The sequence below is a fragment of the Lycorma delicatula genome, chromosome 1, assembly GCF_047948215.1.
Source record: "Lycorma delicatula isolate Av1 chromosome 1, ASM4794821v1, whole genome shotgun sequence".
NCBI classification, from domain to species: domain Eukaryota; kingdom Metazoa; phylum Arthropoda; class Insecta; order Hemiptera; family Fulgoridae; genus Lycorma; species Lycorma delicatula.
The window spans coordinates 188,438,481-188,458,629 of record NC_134455.1 but is presented as its reverse complement, the minus strand read 5'-3'; the positions used below and the strand labels follow the sequence as shown (position 1 = coordinate 188,458,629).

The 20,149-nt window shown below is 29.5% G+C and overlaps 1 protein-coding gene across 2 annotated transcripts in view; it reads left to right on the top strand.

Moving 5' to 3' along the window:
• The window catches only part of Non2 (upstream activation factor subunit spp27 homolog Non2), a 30,166-nt gene extending 13,910 nt beyond the window's left edge, over nucleotides 1–16,256 (top strand). Inside the window, exons 3-6 of one of the 2 annotated variants that reach the window (XM_075368534.1) lie at nucleotides 3,279–3,510; nucleotides 4,876–5,040; nucleotides 7,354–7,546; nucleotides 15,301–16,256. In XM_075368534.1, coding sequence (XP_075224649.1) covers nucleotides 3,279–3,510; nucleotides 4,876–5,040; nucleotides 7,354–7,546; nucleotides 15,301–15,362 — 652 coding nt within the window. In that variant the 3' untranslated portion in view covers nucleotides 15,363–16,256. Of the gene's footprint in view, nucleotides 1–3,278; nucleotides 3,511–4,875; nucleotides 5,041–7,353; nucleotides 7,547–15,043; nucleotides 15,153–15,300 lie in introns of those variants that run through there. The other variant, XM_075368525.1, reaches the window with a different exon arrangement.
• The last annotated feature ends 3,893 nt before the right edge of the window (nucleotides 16,257–20,149 follow it).

Here is a 20,149-nt window from a genome sequence, read left to right as displayed (position 1 = left end):
CATAACATTAAGAGTAGCTAATGTATTCAAACCCCATATAATAGCAGAAAACCTCATATTGCCTGCTGCAATTGATATGGTCAATGTTTTAATAAGCATGGAAGAAGCAAAAAATTCTGCTTTCTAATAACATAGTATCAAGAATACTGTGTCAAGGAATCAGTGACATGGCTGGCAATGTTCATAATCTGATAATTCAGTCTGATGAATCAACAGATGTGGCAATCATTTCTCAGTTCTTATGTTTTGTGAAATATGAATAATATCTTGCAAAACATTTATTTTTGTAATAAAAAATAAATGTTTTGTTTTTACAATAACATTAGTCAAAGAAAATTTATTTTGCAAATCAATACCTGGTCATGCAACAGAACAATTGTCTTTTTGATGTGTTATATGAAGGTACTAAAAACTAATATAGATTGATCAAAATGCATTTCAGTTTGTAGTGATGGTGCAAAGGCGATAATGAGAAAGAATAATGAATTTCTGAAAAAATTAAGAGTTGTCTTAAACCAAGGATGGAATGGACGCATTGCTTACTTCACATACATGCTTGTGCTGGAAAATCTCAAAACAATTTGTAAAGCTGTAAAAATATTTAATTGTATTAAAAGTCAGCCATTATAGATTAGGCTGTTTGCTAAACTATTCAATGAAATGGACAAAAAGAAAAAATCTTTTCTATATAGAAATCAGGTGGTTATCGTGTGGGAAAGTGTTAGCTCGGTTATTTGAATTGCAAGATGAATTAATATTTTTCCAGGATAAACAAACGCCATTCTCAATGTTTCTACAGAGTAATGAGTATATATACAGGGTGCCCCATATAAAATGCAACCCAACCTTATATTAGTAGGTATTGAAATAATAAAAAGGCATGTGTAAATGTAAGTGTAATTTTTATTATTACCATCCATTACTTACATTTAGAGTAAATGTTGGAAGTGGCCGCCATCTTCTTGAATACAAGCTTCAATTCTTTTTGCAGTGTTTCTTGCAACTTTTTTCAAAGTTTGTGGCTGGATATTTAATACAGCTTGTTCAATATTGACTTTCAATTGTTCAAGTGTTTGTGGTTTGTTGCTGTAGGCTTTTTCTTTGAGAAAAAACCCCATAGAAAAAAATCCGCCGCAGTCAAATCTGGAGATTTTGGTGGCCACAATCCTCGACCGATAACACTAACACGATTACCAAAGAATTCCTCAACGAAATCAGAAGTTGAACCTGCATAGTGCAATGTCGCACCGTCATGTTGTAGCCAGCAGTGTCTGTCTTACTCTTCCAAGAGTGCAATGAACTGAAATAAAATATCCTGATATCGTTCTGCATTAATGGTGTACTCAAAAAAAAATAGTACCGATTATTCTCTTCCACGATATCGCGTGCCACACGCTCAACTTCTGCGGGTGTAATTGTTTTTCATGATAAACGTGGGGATTTTCAGCACTCCAAATTCTACTGTTTTGGCTATTTACGTAGCCATCCAAATGAAACCGTGCTTCATCTGTGAAAAATAACGAATCCATAACATTAATTCCCTCACGCAGAAATCAACGGAACCATTGACAATATTATAGTCGTTTTTCTTTGTCGGGCTCAAGAAGTCGATGAACCGTTTGAATGCGATAAGGTCGTAATTGTAATTGTTTGGTCGCCCAATGAACAGTTGATTTAGACAAATAATTTCGGCAGACAAACGTCTGATAGATTTATTTGGCAAGGCGAGTAATCGGTCTTTGATTTCAGTGGCTGTATCTGTATTCAACACTGACGCAGATCTTTTGTGTTCCTTGTTATTAGCAGAACCAGTCTCTCTAAATTTTGCAACTAACCTTAATACTGATGTTTTGTTAGGAGCTGGTTTATCTGGGTACTTATGGCGAAACAAATCTTGCACTGCAACCACTGATTTCGTACTGAAGTACGACTCAACAATGAAAACACGTTCATCTAGCGAAAACACCATCTTGTCTCTAGCAATACACTGAACGTTATGATTGCATTGTTGTTACTATCGGTAGTGTTCTACCGCGTCGCCACAATGTTCAGATGTTGGAAGAGTCCATTTCAGTAACGAGTAGGGGAGTAAGCTTGACTTTTGAAATTTCATGGATGAGTGATTGATGGGTTGCGTTTTATATGGGACACTGTATATATATATATATATATATATATTTGGCTGATGTATTTTCATATTTAAATGACTTGACTGTGAATTTACAAGGATGTGATGAAAACATTTTATTAATGACAGGCAAAGTTCATGTTGTCATTAACCAGCATGATATCTTGATTATTTGCCTTAAAAGCAAAAATTTTGATGTGTTTCCACTCGCTTCTGAAAAATTTGGATGAGGAAGACTATTATTCAAGACAGTTTGGATAGCACGAAGATGTATTTGCATGGGCAAAAAATTCAGTTGTGGAATATTTCCCAGAAGATAAAAATGATTTCTTGAAGAGATGGGCAATGAATTCATTTAGTAAAAACATTGTTACAGCTGCTAGGTTACCAATTGAGATTCAAGACAGCTAATCAAAATGTCTGCTGATAAAACGTTACAACTAAAATTCACATATGAACGATTTATATATTTTTTGACTTGCTTGTCAAAGTGAATATGGAGATTTAGTTGCAGAAGCATTGAAAATATTAATCCCTTTCACCACATCTTACCTCTGTGAAAAGGTTTATTGTCTGTGGTTGCAGTAAAAACTAAATATAGGAATCTTCTTTTATAACTTGAAAACAGTTTGCTTTTGTGTGTTTTAACATAGATCCACATATGGAGAAACTTTTTAATGAAAAACAAACGCAACCATCTCATTAATTTATTTGACATGTCTACTTATAAATGTAAGTAATGTTTGTAATATTGTAATTTTTTTTTTTTTTTTCATAAATTGATTTCAATATTTTGTATATATAAAATGGTAGGCTATTTTCAAGACCCCCAGGTTGAGAAATGCTGCTGTACATTATTATAGTTCTTTGAGGCAACAGAGCGTATTAAAATTTTTCATTTCTATACAATGAGATCCATTTTTAATAAAATCCAAACTGAGAAACTCGTTTTCACTGTCTTAGGGGGGGAGGGGAAGATAAATTAAAAATTTCACTATTTTTAAAAAAACTAAACAGTTCATAAATAATTATAAATGAAATCATGGTAAGCATATGAATGAATATTGCATTTATGTACATGTTTTATTTGATGTGTTGACATCCAAGCCCTATAATTGTGCTTTTATAAAAAATATCTTTTTATTTACAGGAAAAAGGAGATCGATGACATAGTTATGCAGTGTCTTAAAACATCTGGTAAAAAAGGAGGCAGTAAGAAAAATGGCAAAGGTGATGATGATGAAGATGAGGAGGAGGAGGATGAAGAAGAGGAAGAAGAAGAGGAGGAGGAAGACGATGAGGATGAAAAGCCGAAGAGGGCTGCCAAAAAACCACCTCAGAAACGAAAGAAGGACTCCAGTGAAGAGAGTGGCTCTGATGCTGTAAGGGAACTTGCGTTGGTCACTGTTAAACATAAAATTTTTGTTAAACTGTCTTTAGGCTTAGGCTTTATTGGTTGCAAACATCAACAGTATATTTTTTCTCCTTATTTTAGTGAAAAGGAATTTTATGCAAGTTTATAGTGCCTATGCAATTAAAGTATATGATGTAAATACTCCTATTAAAACTATGAACCAACATTTCTTCAGTCTTCCCACATAAGAAAACATCTGGGTATTTCCTGCAGAAATACTTTTTGGATTGTTTCTGTAAAGTGGCGCATCATTCATTCTCTCCATGTGAGCTTTCTAACTAAATGAATACTAGTTCATTTTGTTTGTGAGAAATTTAGTTGCTAAAAGTTGTCTCTACCTATTTGCATTGAAATTTCTTGTATAACATGAAGTATTATTTCCAGTTGGAGCACGCACATCAGAACATTGTTATTTTTACCACATTAAAATATCTATCTACTTTATGTAGTGAGTTACTTCAAATTGTTTTTATTTTCACAAAGAGCCTTTCTTTATATTGTGTAAAAATGTAACTCAGGATTTTTGACTGCAGTATCTTTTATATGTAGACTAGTTATTGATTAAAGCTGATTTTGTATTTCAAATGTGTAACCTTCCCCTCCTAAATTTTTAATTTTTGGGGGAAAAATTGTTGCTACCTATTTGCTAGAATGAGTAATACATTCATGCTAATTTAATAAAATTAAATTACATTAATGTTTATTCGTGGTAACTACGATTAATATGTAAAAATAAGAAATTAAGCAAGGAAATTTAATGAAGTCATTTACTGTTTATTGCATTAAAGAACCTTTTGAATACAATATTTGCATATTTAATTGTGTAAAATTGTTTTCTATAATGCCTGAATGTTAATTTTTCTGCGAAATCGTAGGTGACCTGTAAGATACAAGTCACCTGAAAAGGCATTGTATGCTTGAGTACAGTACTTCATTCTAGTAACAATAAGGATAGTAGTGTATAGAATAATTTCTGGAATCAAAGGTATTAAGTTTCCTACATGATCAAGTTTTAGGTTTGGTTACAGATTTGCATGCCAGCATTGGATTTTTTTTAGGTCACTTAGAATCTGACTTTTTTTTAGATTTAAAGGCTTTTTGATCCCATTAGAATAGTTCCATTACCTACTTATTTTTTTTTTACTTAACCTTGTGTCTAAATAATTGTCGCTTTTTAAAATTATTTTGCTTTCTTATTTTGTCCTCCTTGATTATAATATTAGAATTTAAAAATTAAATCGTGTGGTTTATTTAAAACTAATTTTACTTTAAAAAAATATTAACAGTGAATATGAATTAGTAATTACAGGGAAAACGTATTTAATGTTAACAGGAAGACAAAGAAGACAGTGAAGAAGAATATAGTCCTTCAAAAAAAAATAAGGGAAAACCAAAAGGTAAGGCTGCTGGTAAAGGGAGAAAGAAGAAGGGAAGTGATTCTGATTCTGATGAAGATTGGGGAAAGGGGAAAAAGGGATCTGGAGGAAAGAAAGGAGGAGTAAGTAAAATGGTTATGTAATAAACTCCTATTTTCAACATTTTCAAATGTTTGTTAATGTGATGATGGTGATTGTCATTTTGTCGTTCAACTTGTTCTTGTTTTGTTTAAATGATTCTGCACCTACAAATTCATTTGTACTGTATGTAAATGAATTGTGAAGCTTGCAAACAACATTTTAGAAACTGGCTGTTCATGAACCTGTCCACCTTTTTCTGGTCCTAAGTTAATAATTAAATTGCCACTAAATCAGTTTCCACACAAATATGACAGTTTTATTTCAGTATTGCCTTTGCACTAATTCAGTGCATTGTATACTGGATTTAAATAATTTTTTTAAAATTTTATATAAGCTCTGTGCAAACGCCTTTGAATAAAATGTCTAGGTAGCTATTAGATAGATAGATTTACTTTATGATTTTAAATTCTGTTGTAATAAGTAGTGCTGTTTTATTTATTGTAAGTTCCATTTAAAATGATGAGTGTTACCAATTACTATATGTTGGTTCATAAGAATGTGGTGGTTTTATTTAGATGAAGGTAATACTTTTCTAGTAGAATTGTTTGTTTTTAATCAATTTATTATTCTAGAAAACTCGTATTTTTTGTAATATTAAATACAGTTTGGTTAGTTACATTCATTCAGTTTGGTGTTGAAATATATCAGACAAGTTTATTTTATTAAAAATGAAAATGTGTCAAAATTGACACATAAATGATCTGTTCTAGTTATTTATACCAATAGAATGTGATTATTATTATTTGTACATATCGGTTATTAAAAATTCTTGTTTATTTAGTTACATCATTGATGTCAACTGTATGAAATAATATTCTCGTTTCATTTAGGATTTCTTTAAAAGAAAAGTGTGCTGAAAAAATGAGATTGAGTTTGCTCCCTAAAAATCTCCTAAATCATATATCACTCTTTAATTTTATGTAAATTACACTATAGCAATCCAGGATAATCGAGTCGCATATACAAACATTGTTTTAGATGTGTTTCTCATTTCTGCTGTAATCAATCATATATTCCTCTTGTTCTTATACATAGATTGGCTAACCAATATATTTTTGTCTTATTTACTTATTTCTCATCTAAAAATAACTATTCCATTTTTTCTTGCCTGATTTTTACCTGCAAAAAAAGTGTTTAAAAATTGTTATTTTAAAATGCCTAATGAAAATATTGGCATTTATGTTTCATTCCTTAAAGCTTAAATGGAATATTGTGTTGTAGTTTTAGCTTAGGATCTTCAGTTGTGGAGCTTTAAATGCCCCAAAGCCAACCCCACATATTATACCATAGTCAACAATAGTCTTTGATGTACTAATTAATCATTAGTTACCTTACCAAACAACAAAAATTCTTGCTGATAAAACTAGGTTAAATTCAAATATTCTAGCAACTCATTGTGTACAAATTGCTGCAGTTTTAATCCCGCCTGAAAACAGCAGTTGTACACTTATATCATTCTAGGTAATCGGAGTGGATTCACACCTGGTAAGATTGCTAGGTCTGGGCCTTAACTGTTAGTGTTGAAAACTGTGTTAAGACAAAATTTATCATTCTTTTCTGTACTTGACACAGCTGCTTATAGCATCTGGAGGATTGGGTATTGACAGTAGTGTGAGAATTAAGTGATTTTTTATCAGAGTTATGTCCTACCATCAGTACTGTGCAGTTTTTTTTTTATGTATCGGACATTTTTGAAACATCTAAAATACATTTTTGCAAACAATGGTGCATTACTGACTCAAGATTACACTTTCAGTACAGGTAAAGGAGAGTTTAGGACAAGACAAAAAAATGTTCCAAGTACTTTAAGCCATCTCTCAACCCAGTAAAAACTATATTTAAATTCTGTCTAGAAATATAGAAGCAAATTACCAGCTGAAAATGACATTTGGAGGGCATTGGTTTGCTTTTCATAACCTGTAATGCATTGATAATGCTTTTTTGAATACTGACTTCTAAGGACTATTTAAATAAAGCAACTCAAAAGCTGAAAACAAGAAATACTATATTACTGACTGGCTCTTCTTGGGCTCTCCCACCATATTAAGAACCTTCGCTACTGTTCTTATTTCTTTTCTTAATTGGGATCCTGTCTAGTTCTTATTTTGTGTATTCTTTACATTTCATTAGCATGTTTTTTTCTGTTAGATACAATTGTTCACAACCCAAGTAGGTTGATATGAAAAATCATATTAAAGGAACTTATTTATGTGACAATATAGTATAGTAGCTTGAGATCTGGGTCCAAGATTAGTTCATATATCTCTAAGTATATTTTGATATATTTTTTTTAGGGTAAAAGAGGTGGAGGAGGTTATACAAAAGTTTGCACTCTAAGTGCAGAACTGGCAGCAGTTGTTGGTGCAGAGCAAATGGCACGCCATGAAGTTGTGAAAAAGATATGGTCTCTTATTAAGGAGAAGAATTTGTATGATCCTAAGAATAAACAGTTTGCCATTTGTAATGATGAATTTCTTAAAGTATTTGGTAAGTTTTTTTTAAATTATATGAAGTGAAATATTTAAGTATACATTATTATTTCATTTAAAAAAAATAAAGGTTTTATTTTATTCTTATTTTATTATGTGTACATACATTATGAAAGCCAACCAGAAATGAAACATTTAATATATGTATACAGAACTACATTTTGTAGGTGGTATATAAAGGTTAGATTTAGTGCTTTGAAAAATTTATTCATATTACTTGCTCTTTTTATCGTTTGAACTACACCTTTTTTAAACACAAGTTTCATGGAAGAAGAAAAAATTCTCAAAAGTTTTATATTTATAAAATTTAAATAAAAAAGAATTCATTAAATATAATAGAAAATTATAAGAATTTGTTACAAATTCAAACAATCAAATGTACATTTACTTTGGGAAAGTTTTAATATTTGTAAATATTTCTCAAGTGCTGTTTTCTTCCAACTCTTCACAGTTTTATTTTGGTAAATTTCAGCATAGCTCATTCCTTTTATTTGATTTAGTGCTTCTCATTCACACCATACCAAAAGAAAAACATAGTGGCCCATGTTACAGGCATATCCACGGTATATAATTTTTTTTTTTGTATTAATGTAGAAAATGAACATTTTATACTGTCAGATTCCACAAGTAGATTTAAATTGTTGGTATATTTGTAATTACATCAAAAGTACAAAGATTGAGAACAGATTAATCTCGTCATGAGATAATATGGTCCACTGATTTAAAAAATGTAATGGAAACAGATCGGTAATAGAAAGGTTTATTTATATTTACTATTTATACTAAAATTATTTGCAGTATTTATAATACTGCAAATTATAATGTTACATAATAATAAAAATAAATGTAATTTAATTAGAAGACAATTCTACATTTATAAAAATACACTTTATTCTAGTAAACATAATGTATTTTCATTTAGCAGAAAAATTTTCTTGGAAGTATATTGTAATTTTTAAAGTATAGTATTGTTATAGAAATTTTTTGCATCAAACACTTCTTGCATTGAAGAAACATTAGTTATTTCATTTTTGTCTTTGTCAAATCTGTAATCTTGCTGGAATCAGCCCATCATTTATTATTTGATATACTGATTCGTTATTTATTATTAAGTTGGTCTGCTCCTTGGATGTACTTTAATAAAATATTTAGCTTGAGTAAAGTACTTTTAGAGGGGAAGTCAATAAGCACTGATCTTCAAAGTTGTAGATAAAAAAATAAATTAACAAAAAATAAGTAATTAATCTATAATGAACTTAAAATGATGAAAGATACTAATTCAACAAAAAAAAATAAATTATATATATAAAAAAAGAGCTTATCCACCTTAATTTAAAATTTCAAAATGAAAAAAAATATAAATCAACAAAAAGAAATTCTCGATTAAATCAACTTACAAATGAAACCCAAATAAAGGAAATTAAGAAAGAAAATAGAATAGTAAACATTAAATAATTATTCAGAAGAAAATCAAAAAATAAATAATTAAAATAACAATAGAAATTATTTAAATAAAAAATTCTAAACAAAAAGGGAAAAGAACCAAAAAGAGTAAAAAAAATTTTTTAAATCTGCTCTCAACCGTTCAGGCTGATACCTCCACCCTCTCTCTTCAACTTCAGTAAATAAAATATCATTTATTGGTTTAGAATAATAACACTGATAGAAAAAAATTTTTTAATGTTTCTGTAAGTGTGATAACATTTCTGAATTGCTTTTTTTGCGTACATTACAGATCTGTAAATACAATTTTTCTGTCACCCTTAGTTTTAAATAAATTACCCTTCAAAAACAATTATGGGAAAATATAGTTAAATCTGTAAAATTTATAATTTTGCAATGCCATACCTGTGTTAGAATGATTCACTGATGCTTTTCATTTATAAATAGCCTAAGGCAAATCCCGAATTAATGTCCAACAGTAATCTGCTAGCATGTTAGTATTTCATTTCCAGAAAAATCCAGATGTGAGTGGAGGAAATGTATTTTCAAAGACATATTACAGCCCATAGCTCTGTATGAAGTAAGAAGTTGATTAACAATATCGTGGTGATGGTCGGATTTTTGTTTGCCAAGAAAAGTTTGGTAAACATCTTTAAATGAAGCCCAAGCTGCACTTTCTACATTATTTAACATTGAGTTAAATACATCATCTTTGACAAACTCTTTTATTTGAGGACCAATAAATATTCCTTTAATTTTTCCTTCTCTTACATTCAGAAATCTCTCTGCCTGATGTATAAAAATCCGGGACTATCCTTCTTCATTGCTTTTATAAAAATTTTCATTAGTCCTAGCTTGATATGGAGAGGGGGTAAAAATATTTTTTGGGGTTCAGCTAAGGGCTCATGAATAATATTTTTCTCATTTGGAGTTAAGTTGTATCATTTCTTCCACTCTTTGGTAAGATAATGTTTATCTCTAGCTCGGCTGTCCCATTCAAAAAGAAAACACATGTACTCGGTATAGCCTAACTGCATGCCTAACAAAATAGCTATAACTTTCAAATCACCACATATGTTCCAGGTTTGTTTTTTATAATTTATTTTTTCAAGAACAACTTTCATCATATCGTATGTCTCTTTCAAATTAATACCATAAACAATTGGTCTTGAAGGATATTTATTACCGTTGTGTATTAGAACCACTTTTGAACTATACTTGGACAAATCTATGAAAAGGTCCCAGTTCTCAGATTTATGAACTTGTAAGTGTTGCATAAGCTCATCAACATTTGTGCAATAAACCAAATTATTTTCATCAATAAAGTAATGAGAAAATTCTTTTTGTCGGCTTTGAAAGCCCATAATTTCTGTATTTTTTAAGTAAATTCCAACCTTGATCATAACAGTTCATCTTGATTTTTTGATAAATTTAAATCCCTAACCAAGTCATTTAATTCATTCACCTTGTGATATAAGATGTGGCTTAGAAGATAATTCAAATCAAAGTCTTTGTTTTCTTCATGCTGCATTCAAAAAATACATTCACAGGTGGGTGAGGAACTGGAATAATTTCACTGTGAGGTACAGGCCTTATTGCAGATTGCAATGAAGGATATTTTACAGTATGTTTAGATTTTTTAGAAATTCCAGACACTTGTTAAACAAAAGTAACAATCGGTTACATGATCCTTTGGTTCACAGCGAATGGCAAGGCCTCCTGTGTACCTTTCAGCCATCCTCTTAAATAAACAACAATTAGTGCATACTGTATGAGGAGCGCATCTCTTATCCTGATCACCAATTTTACACTGAAAGTACAAATGATATGCTTTTTTAAAGGTGTAATGTTTTTTTCTATTTGATTTTATGGTAAATCGCCACATACATAACAAAAGGCATCCGCATCATTTACACAATTTAGAGGCATTATGACACTGGGCTGTTAACAAACTTAAGACAGCAATAAGACTGAAAAAATTAATTCATTCCTAAATCCAGCAGTGCTTAATACAAACAACTTAGCTGTGTTTTCACCTTACTTGTAAAGAAACCTTATCATATGTATCCATGCAACGGTGCGACTCTGCGCATTTGACACTCAGTAACATCGGACCTCCAGCTGTGTTTTCACCAACATGTTTTGACCTGCACAGACATGACTTGTCCATGAGGCTCACTCTTCAGTATTAGATGATGTCATAGTATGTGACTATGATATGATTTAATTCTTTGTCTAGTATTGTTTATAGCTTAACAAATTACGTTAACAAAGTTAAACAATAAAAAATAAGCTAATAAAATACAATATAGGAGCTTAAAATGCTAACAATGCGTTGAAAAATGAAAAAAATCCTTTAATTAAAATTTAAACATTTTTCAAAAATGGTGGGTGATAGAAAGATTCTGAGTTCATATTCATTTTCAGCATCAAAAAACAGATTAAAATCATGTACCACTCAAAAATTCTTTCGATTTCCTAAAAAAAATGGTAATCAAAGGAGCTAAATCCAGACTGTATATATGGTGGGTGATTGTAAATTTCCCATCCAAATATTCTCAGTAAATCATGATGCATCAGACCCACAACATGTGGACATGCATTATCATGCAGCAGGACAATGCTGTCAGTCAGTCGCTCATGTCACCGATTTTGAGTGGCATACCGTAACCTACATAGAGTTTTGCAGCAGGCTTCTGCATTTATAGTCGTTCCACATGGCATGAAATCAATCAACATTATGCCAAACCTATTCTAAAAGACTGGCCATCGGTTTGCGCCTAAATGGCTGTGGCTTGACCTTTGTTGGTCTGTTTGGTGATTGAGGGTGGCACCATTCACTTAACTGCCACTTTTTCTCTGGCATGTAATACAAAATCCACATTTCATTGCCAGTAACAATTGAATTAAGAAACTCATCACCTTTTTCTGTGTAGCTCATCAAAAACTCCAAAGATACCATTTACATTTTTTTGTGATGTTCCGTTAAGATTTGTGGTACCCAATGTGCACAAACCTTTCTGAAGCCTAAATGGTCAAGAACAATATGACCAATAACAGCTCTTGAAACATCAGGAAAAAAGGGACCAGGTCGGAAATCATTGACCGACGATCTTTTCTGATTTAATCATTGACAAGTCCACGGTGATTATCGAGGGCCTCCCCGAACGTTCTTCATCAAGCACATTAATTCTGTTATTTCTGATATTTTCACACCATTTCCGGACGTTTCTTTCATTCATTACATTATCGCCATACATAACAACTAACTGCCTATGAATTTCAGCAACAATTTTGATGGCAACGTCGATTTCCTATACATTTTATAACGTAATAACACACATAATCAAATATACAACGTGACAACTTACGAACAAGGCAGTGTGTTTATTACTAGTATGGCCATAAATGACACAGGTTTGCCAACCTTCAGGAGAGAATTTCCCAGCGGTCTTTACTTTAGATATCCCTCGTATATTATAGCAATGCTATGAAGCAAAATTCTATTTTTAGTAAACGGTTTTAAATTTCCCATTACAATGACATAATTAATAGTTGATTACAAATTATTATTTTGAATGGCAAATTGAATTCAGGCAATGATTTGTCAGTGAGACAACTTATTTCTTTCTCTATTGTTCCTGTAAATTTGACACAAAAGATGGGGCATAAAATACTTGCCATCATTTGAAAAAGATAATTTGTAATTTTTCACGACAAGAGTCTCGAAGATAACATTTCTTCTGCACAAAAAAAAAATTTCCGTAATATAAATAAAACTGTTTTTAACAAAACAATACTGATATAAAAAAAGGTAAGACACTACATTTCTATTATCAAAATCTGTTATTAGTTTAGAATTTTCATTAAAAAAAAATATACATGTTAAAAATATGTAATAGACAATAGATAATAAACAATTTTTAAGATTTCCGTATAATAAGCAAAAAAGAAAATTTTGTTGTAAAACTCTTACCGACCTGATTTGATTTATTAAACAACGAATAATCATAAGAATTGTATTATTTCTGTAAATGTGATTTGTATTGCATATAAATGAAATCAGGCCAATAAGAGTTTTGTAACAATAACAGATTTTGTCTTACCTTTTTATATCACTGTCGTTTTGTTAAAAACAGTTTTATTTATATTGCATAATTTTTGTTTTTTGAGTGGAAGAAATGATATCTGCGATACTCTTACAATACTTTTTACAATTTCATGGTAATTTTAATTTTTTTAATGACTTGCTGATTATTATTTTAATGGATTTATTATTAAAATTTATTGCTTTGCAACAAACAAATTGAATTTCACGGCCAATTGTTTTTGTTGATAGTCATATCATTCACTTCATACCATATTTTTCTTTTTTAATAAAACTAGTATAATCTCTTTTAAAGTAATATATTAATTTTTTTTTTTTTAAGAAGTGATGGGAATTAAAAAAATTGTTTCATCTTCAGTACTTTCACTATTAAAACAAGTTGTAGTATATTTTCTTTTAAATTTGATTATATCAAATACATTATCAAGTTTTTTTACGCTACCTAGTACTATCAAGTACTGATATCTAGCGGTGCGATTCATAAAGATACATTAAAAAAATGAATAAAATTATATATTCGAATCCCGTGTTTCATCAAATGGAAAAAAACTGTTGTCTAACAAAATTCAAGGTATTTTTTGAAAGTATTCTTTATTACTAATCTAATTGAACTGAAATATAATGTTTTCACGCTTATTTTTATCTCCCATTTTCATTTCACTATTAGGTCATGTTTAGAACTGTAAATGGTAGTTCGTTGACTTTGTCGTCTCTTGCTGGTGAAGTTCTAACGAACTCAGAGATTGCTGCTAAGACAGATTACTCATGTATTAGTGAAATACATGCAGATGCACATAAGAATTTTGAAAATTTTGTCAAAACTTTCATACCAAGGTTTTGTTGTATTGCAGTAGTTGCCTTGATCAGGATCATGTTATACATATCAGTTTCACACTGGTCCCCCTGTTAATATGAACTAGGGGAAAGAAAATTTTACTAGAAAAATAAGAAGTGAATGTTCATTATGATGAAGTTTTCTATTTTGAAGAGGAAATAAATGAGTTAAATAACTTTCCATTGCTGAAGCATGCAGTGACAGCAGTACTTACATACAATTGGAAAATTTTTCATATCTAAAAATGTGACTTAAAAATAAATTTATCATCCAATGTTTAAAGAAAAATGATGTATATTTGGGAATAACTTATAAAAATATCATAATTTTCAATGAAACTGATTGATTTTGTCATGACTGTGACGCTAGGGTATGTAATATTTCAGTTACATATTGTGTAGTGCTGCTTCTCTCTTATTCAGAAAAGTTTTTTCCCACCTTAGTTCAATCAAGAAAATTAGTTAAACCTTAGTTCAAGAATTCAATCTTGTGAGATTTTCATCAATTTTATTTAAACTCATTTTTCAATGAGTTTGTTAATTTTGTATATATTGACATTCTGCTTCTGACAAAGGATATCTTCTCTGCAAAGCTGTCTGTCATTGTAACCATTAGCAAATCTAGGATAAGTATAGTAAATTTGTAATAAGAAGTTCAAAGAACTTGTCTGTTCCCCTACTAAAGTGATACAGTGGATATTACTTTTTACAACAAAAAGCATAAATTAATTTATTGTTTCATACTTGTAAACCCCAGTTATTCTTACAGCTGTGACTTTTGCTAAACGTATATAAGAGACTATTGTCAGAGTTATGATCTTTTTTTCTAATGAAAAAAAAAAAACATTTTTTTTGTGTAATAAAATTATATTGTATGTCCTGTGAACAAAGTGGGTGTCTCACTTGTAGGGCGTAATATCACTTTCAATTCTATGACTATAATGTATATAATATTTGATTTTGTAAAGAAAATAGGAAAGTAATTTCAGTTTACACTTTCATTTTATTAAGTCTTGTATGCAAATGAGTGCTTCGTTTTTGAGAATTTATATGCGGTTTATATAAGCATATTTAACTCTTATAAGGTTCCCTGTTTTTTTTGTTTAATAGCTACTGTGACAAATATTTTGAAGATTTTTCATATAGAGATTTACTCAAGTCCCAGGATTGAGTTAAGATTTCAGTGCATTATTTAAAATAATACATATTTACTAGCAAATATGAAGGATTACTAGTGTTTTATCTATTATCAAGAATTATTAAGGTAATTATCATCATGTATTGAGTCTGTAATACATAAGAATTCCATCTGTAAATTTCTTATATGTTTACTTACTATAACCAAGTATATTTTTATCATTTTGCAGGTGTTAAACGCTTCCGAATTTTTGGCATGATGAAGTTCTTGAAGAACCACTTTGTCGACTAGAAAGGAAGCAAACTTAAAAAAAACTGCTGAACTGATATCATATTAAATGGTACCTCTTACCAGTAATTGTATGTTTTATTATTTGTTGTCTGTAAAGCATACATTTATTGAATTATGAAACTGTATAATTACTGCAGTGTTACAACTTCAGACAATGGACTGAGTTATTATTAATTATATTATAATTATTTAATATAAATAGTTAAATGAAAAATATCTTGTATGAATGAGTGATGAACTAAGATTTTAATTTTATCAATTGAAACATTTAAAACTTGTGTAGATGGATTATAAATTAATTATGATGTATTGTGAATTTAGAAATTTTGTTTAGTTATAACTTAATTCCTGTTCTGTACCCCATTTTTATTTCTCAGGAGAAAACTAACTGTATCAACAGGGTTGTTTGAAGTTAAATTTTTCTGTTGTGATTTATAATAATAGAAGACTCTTATTAACGTTGTACCTTTTCTTTGCTCTTGTTTCTCTTGAGCAACTCGTACTACTAGTAGAATTATGTATTAAACTTTTTTACCACACCATTTTTATTTCTTTTTTCGTTTGGTTGTTTGTATTTTTTTTATCAAATAAGATTAAGCAAATAAAGTAATTTTTAAAAATTACCTTTTTATGGTTTGATTGTTAATGTTTTTTATTACATTCAGATTTGCACATAAATGTTTTCATAAATTTGATTTGATTCATGTCAGGTGTGTCTTGTTCTATTATGCACATTTTTCTTTGGCAAGTTTTTTGTTTTGTTAAGTAGAGTTATTTTAATTGGATTAATTATTTTACCTGATGCATCTTCACAATTGTTTTTAGCAATAAAATTAAGCTTTTTTCCAAAATATGTATTTGTATGGTAATAAAGAAAATTGTACAAAAACTTTACCATAGGTTTTACAGATTTTTTATGCCCTATATTATAAAAGATTCTTTTGCTTTCATAATTATAATCTTTTAGAGCTAAAAAGCAGTTTTTGTTATCGGTCATTACTGTTCAGGTAAAATTTACACTGGGTAGAATATTGTATTTTTACATCAATGTATAGTGAATTATGGGACAAGTTTTCCATACTTGTAAAGATGAAGTTACACACAATACGGTTTATTTAAGCCGTTTATAACAGATAATTCAAAGCTTATCCTCTTTCATAAGCAATTTATATTATGCATTATAAAATTTATTTGTGCGCTTAATAAAACATAAGAAAAATATACTCAATCCACTTCTGAAATCTTGTATAAAATAGTATTAGAAGTGCAATTTCAAAAAAAAATTAGGAGATTTTCAAATTTTCTTAAACATTCATGTATTACGTATGTATTTTTTGTCAGCAAAAAATGATTATATGTCTTTGACATAAAAACGATTAGTTTCAGAAGTTTTGACAAATGTTCAAACATTATATAATACGAGTTAAGGAAATCTGGAAGAAAAGTACATGTAAATGATTTCTATAATCATGTGTGCTGATAGAAAGTAATTCAAATTCAACATCTATTAATAAAGTGGAATAGTGGTAAAGATTCAGTTGGTTAAATAAGTTATATTACGATTTCTGCTTTTACGCAAAGCAAAAATATCTTGCTATTTTTTTTTTTTGTGTGAAGTTTTAAGTTTATTTCTAATCAACCATATATAAGTAATTAAAATGTTTTAACATCTCATAGATTTAAGGCTGTTTCTTAATTACAAATTTTATAAATATCAATCAATTTATTATGGATTTCTCAGAAGTTAACAAAAAAAAAAAAAAAAATTTCTTTAGTTAACATTACATCTCAAATGATGTCAGTTGTGCAACACATTTTTTTAGTGTGCTGGGAATATCCCAATTCAAATTGAGGGCTCCATATTGTAACCTCAGCTTTAATTCAGAAAAACTTTTAATTTGACAGACAATGTCGTCCATAAATAGGTACGATTTGGGTTAAATGGGTAGCATGGTTAGGAAATTTTCCGTGCTGCATTTAACCTTATTATCTCTCATATAAAAGTTATAAATTATTGCAATCTGTTAAAAAGTAGAATACCAGTCATCACAAAAAGAGTTAATCCCTAATAAACCATTCGTTTCACAACATGATGCAAGTGGGAGGTGGGCTCCCCTACCTTCCCAAGATGATAGACTGTAAAGGAAGTTAAAACATCTCCATTATTATCTCAAAACTTCCCAGTGAATTTTTCATGAAAATGCATCTGTGTCTAAAGAGAATATGAGTTTAAGGGTAAATACCTAATTCCTGTGTAATTTTCATAGAAATTTAACAGCTTCAGTGCTCCATATATACTAAGTTACCCATACCAAATATGGTAATACATTCTCAGATTCCAAAAATACAGTATTATGCAAAAATTGATCAATTATACAAATCTATGCATAAAAATAATTGAACTCTAGGTTTTTTAGACTCACCGAAATAAAAAAGAAATCAGATACCTGAAATTTTGCCTGTAACAGTATTTTCTCTTAGTAGAATTCTGTACCTTAATATTGAGAAAATTAAAGTTATATGAGAAGCAACATAGTACATAGAAAAACTGTTTCTCTGCTCGTATTTTTATTACAAAGGTTAAAATGAAATTTATTTATTCTTTTATACTTAATAAAATGTGTAACTAATTAACCAGATAGGGTGAGATATAGAAAGTTATAACTTAATGAAAATAGATGAAATTTTTCTAGATATTTACATTTTTAAACAAAAAATTGTCTTCATCTTGTAGACAATTTGACTATATGTACTGGGTGTTTCAAGAATTTTCTCTATCGCTTTGTCGGCATATTCTCATCAGAATAATTATAAGAATGCCTATAGTTGTAGATCTGGAAATTGTTTTTTTTTTTTCAAATTAAGGCTAGCAAAAGATTTCATCTGTTTCTCTCAAAAGATCAAATAATATTGAAACTAAATACTGTCCTAAAAATTCATGGATATAAATTAATGGTTTTATATGCAATCTTACATGAAAAATGGGTCTCAATACTATAGCTCCTGTAGTTAAAAAAAATATATTAATATAAAAAATAGAATTGAAAATTTTGCTTTTCATATTCAGTGTAAATTTACTTTGTTAGAGTATTTACATATTTATCAAATAAACCTTCTAGACAAAATTTTTAGAAAATTTAGTTCTAACAAAATTTAATTAAATTAAATCTAATAAAATAGTCCTGAAAAGCTTTTATTACAAATAATTGGTTTAAAATTAGGAACAAAACCAAACTATTTAAATTATTAAAGGGATAATTTTACATGAGGCTGGTCAAAATGTTCATCTACAGTATCATTGCACATTTCAGCATGGTTGTTTTTTCAAAATTCTTGCAGCAATTTCTTTTTTAATTTTTGGACAGCAAACATAATTCCACATAAAAGTTCATTTTTGTTGTGGGATCTTTGAACTGATGTCTTCATGTGTTTAAGAAGAAATCTAAAGGATGTAAAAAAGTGGATTTGGCTGGCCATGATCATGGTTTTTGGCTAATTCACCTTTTTGGAAATGTTTCATTTAGATGCTGAGTTAAGCGAAGATGGAAACGAATTTGTGCTTTATTTTACTGAAAATACTACACATGTTTGTGCTATCAGAGACATCCTCTGAAATCTTAGGAAGCTCATTTTAAAGAAAATCTATAGGCATAATCTGATTCATCTTCTGAAGGTAATACCTTATGGTGGTTCTGGAGGCTAAACAGAAAAAACCCATACCCTGAGAGTTTACAATTAAGAACATGATCAAAGTATTTCCTGTTATTCTACACCAGGCATTACTGAAAAACAATGTTAGAAGTATGATTCTCTGAGGTTGTGTAAGAATTAACATCACACCAAATGTGATGCTGTTTTATCTAAAGTGTTTCATCAGCAAAGCGTGTTCGTGCGGTTAATGCATTATTTTCTAACCATTGCCAGTAATCAATTTATTGATCATAATCATGTTCTTCCAGATGTTGTGCGTGCTAAAAATGAGATTTTTGAAGACCTTTAAATTGTAATATTCTTGTACTAACATGTAGAATATTCAAATAATCTTTCTATGCCTGTGTAAGACCCTTTCCTTTTCTAAATTTATTATGAATGATTCTCTTTCAGTTGTGAGTATAAATACTAGTCTTTTGGGAATAACTCAGTTTGGAAATCATTAAATGTTATCCCCAAAGTTTCTACAGCATTACTGTTGCAGCAGATAGAATGTGTAAGTGGCATATCCTCTTGTGAATTTATACTGTATTTTTTCTTATTGTTTCAAATCAATAACAGTAATTTTAAGAAAATAAAAAATAATACTGTATGACAGCAACTGTTACATCAAATCGCTAATAAAATTTTTTACTCTTACTTTTTGTATTGAAATTTAACGCAATTGACAGTTTAGGGCAACATTTAACCACAATGTTCAAAAAGTTGAACGTTTTGCACATTCTGTAATTGGATTTGCACCAATATATATACTTTACTGAAATTAATCTTTTTAAGATTCTTATTCCTCTGTACTGTACTGAATATTGAAAGAAGACATCTTACCTTAATTTTTCATAAAGTTCTTCAGATCCCACTTCCTGTCATGATTGAAATAATTCTATTACTGCATAATAAAAATACCAAAATAATAATTGCGTATTAATTTACTAAAGTGCTGCTTCCACCTAGTACAGAATATTGAGATAAGACATCTCTTACCATAATTTTACCATCAGGGTACTTTCACAGATTCCATATCCTCAGTTATAATTGAATATTTAATTAAACGGCATATTAAAAATCCTAAAATAATG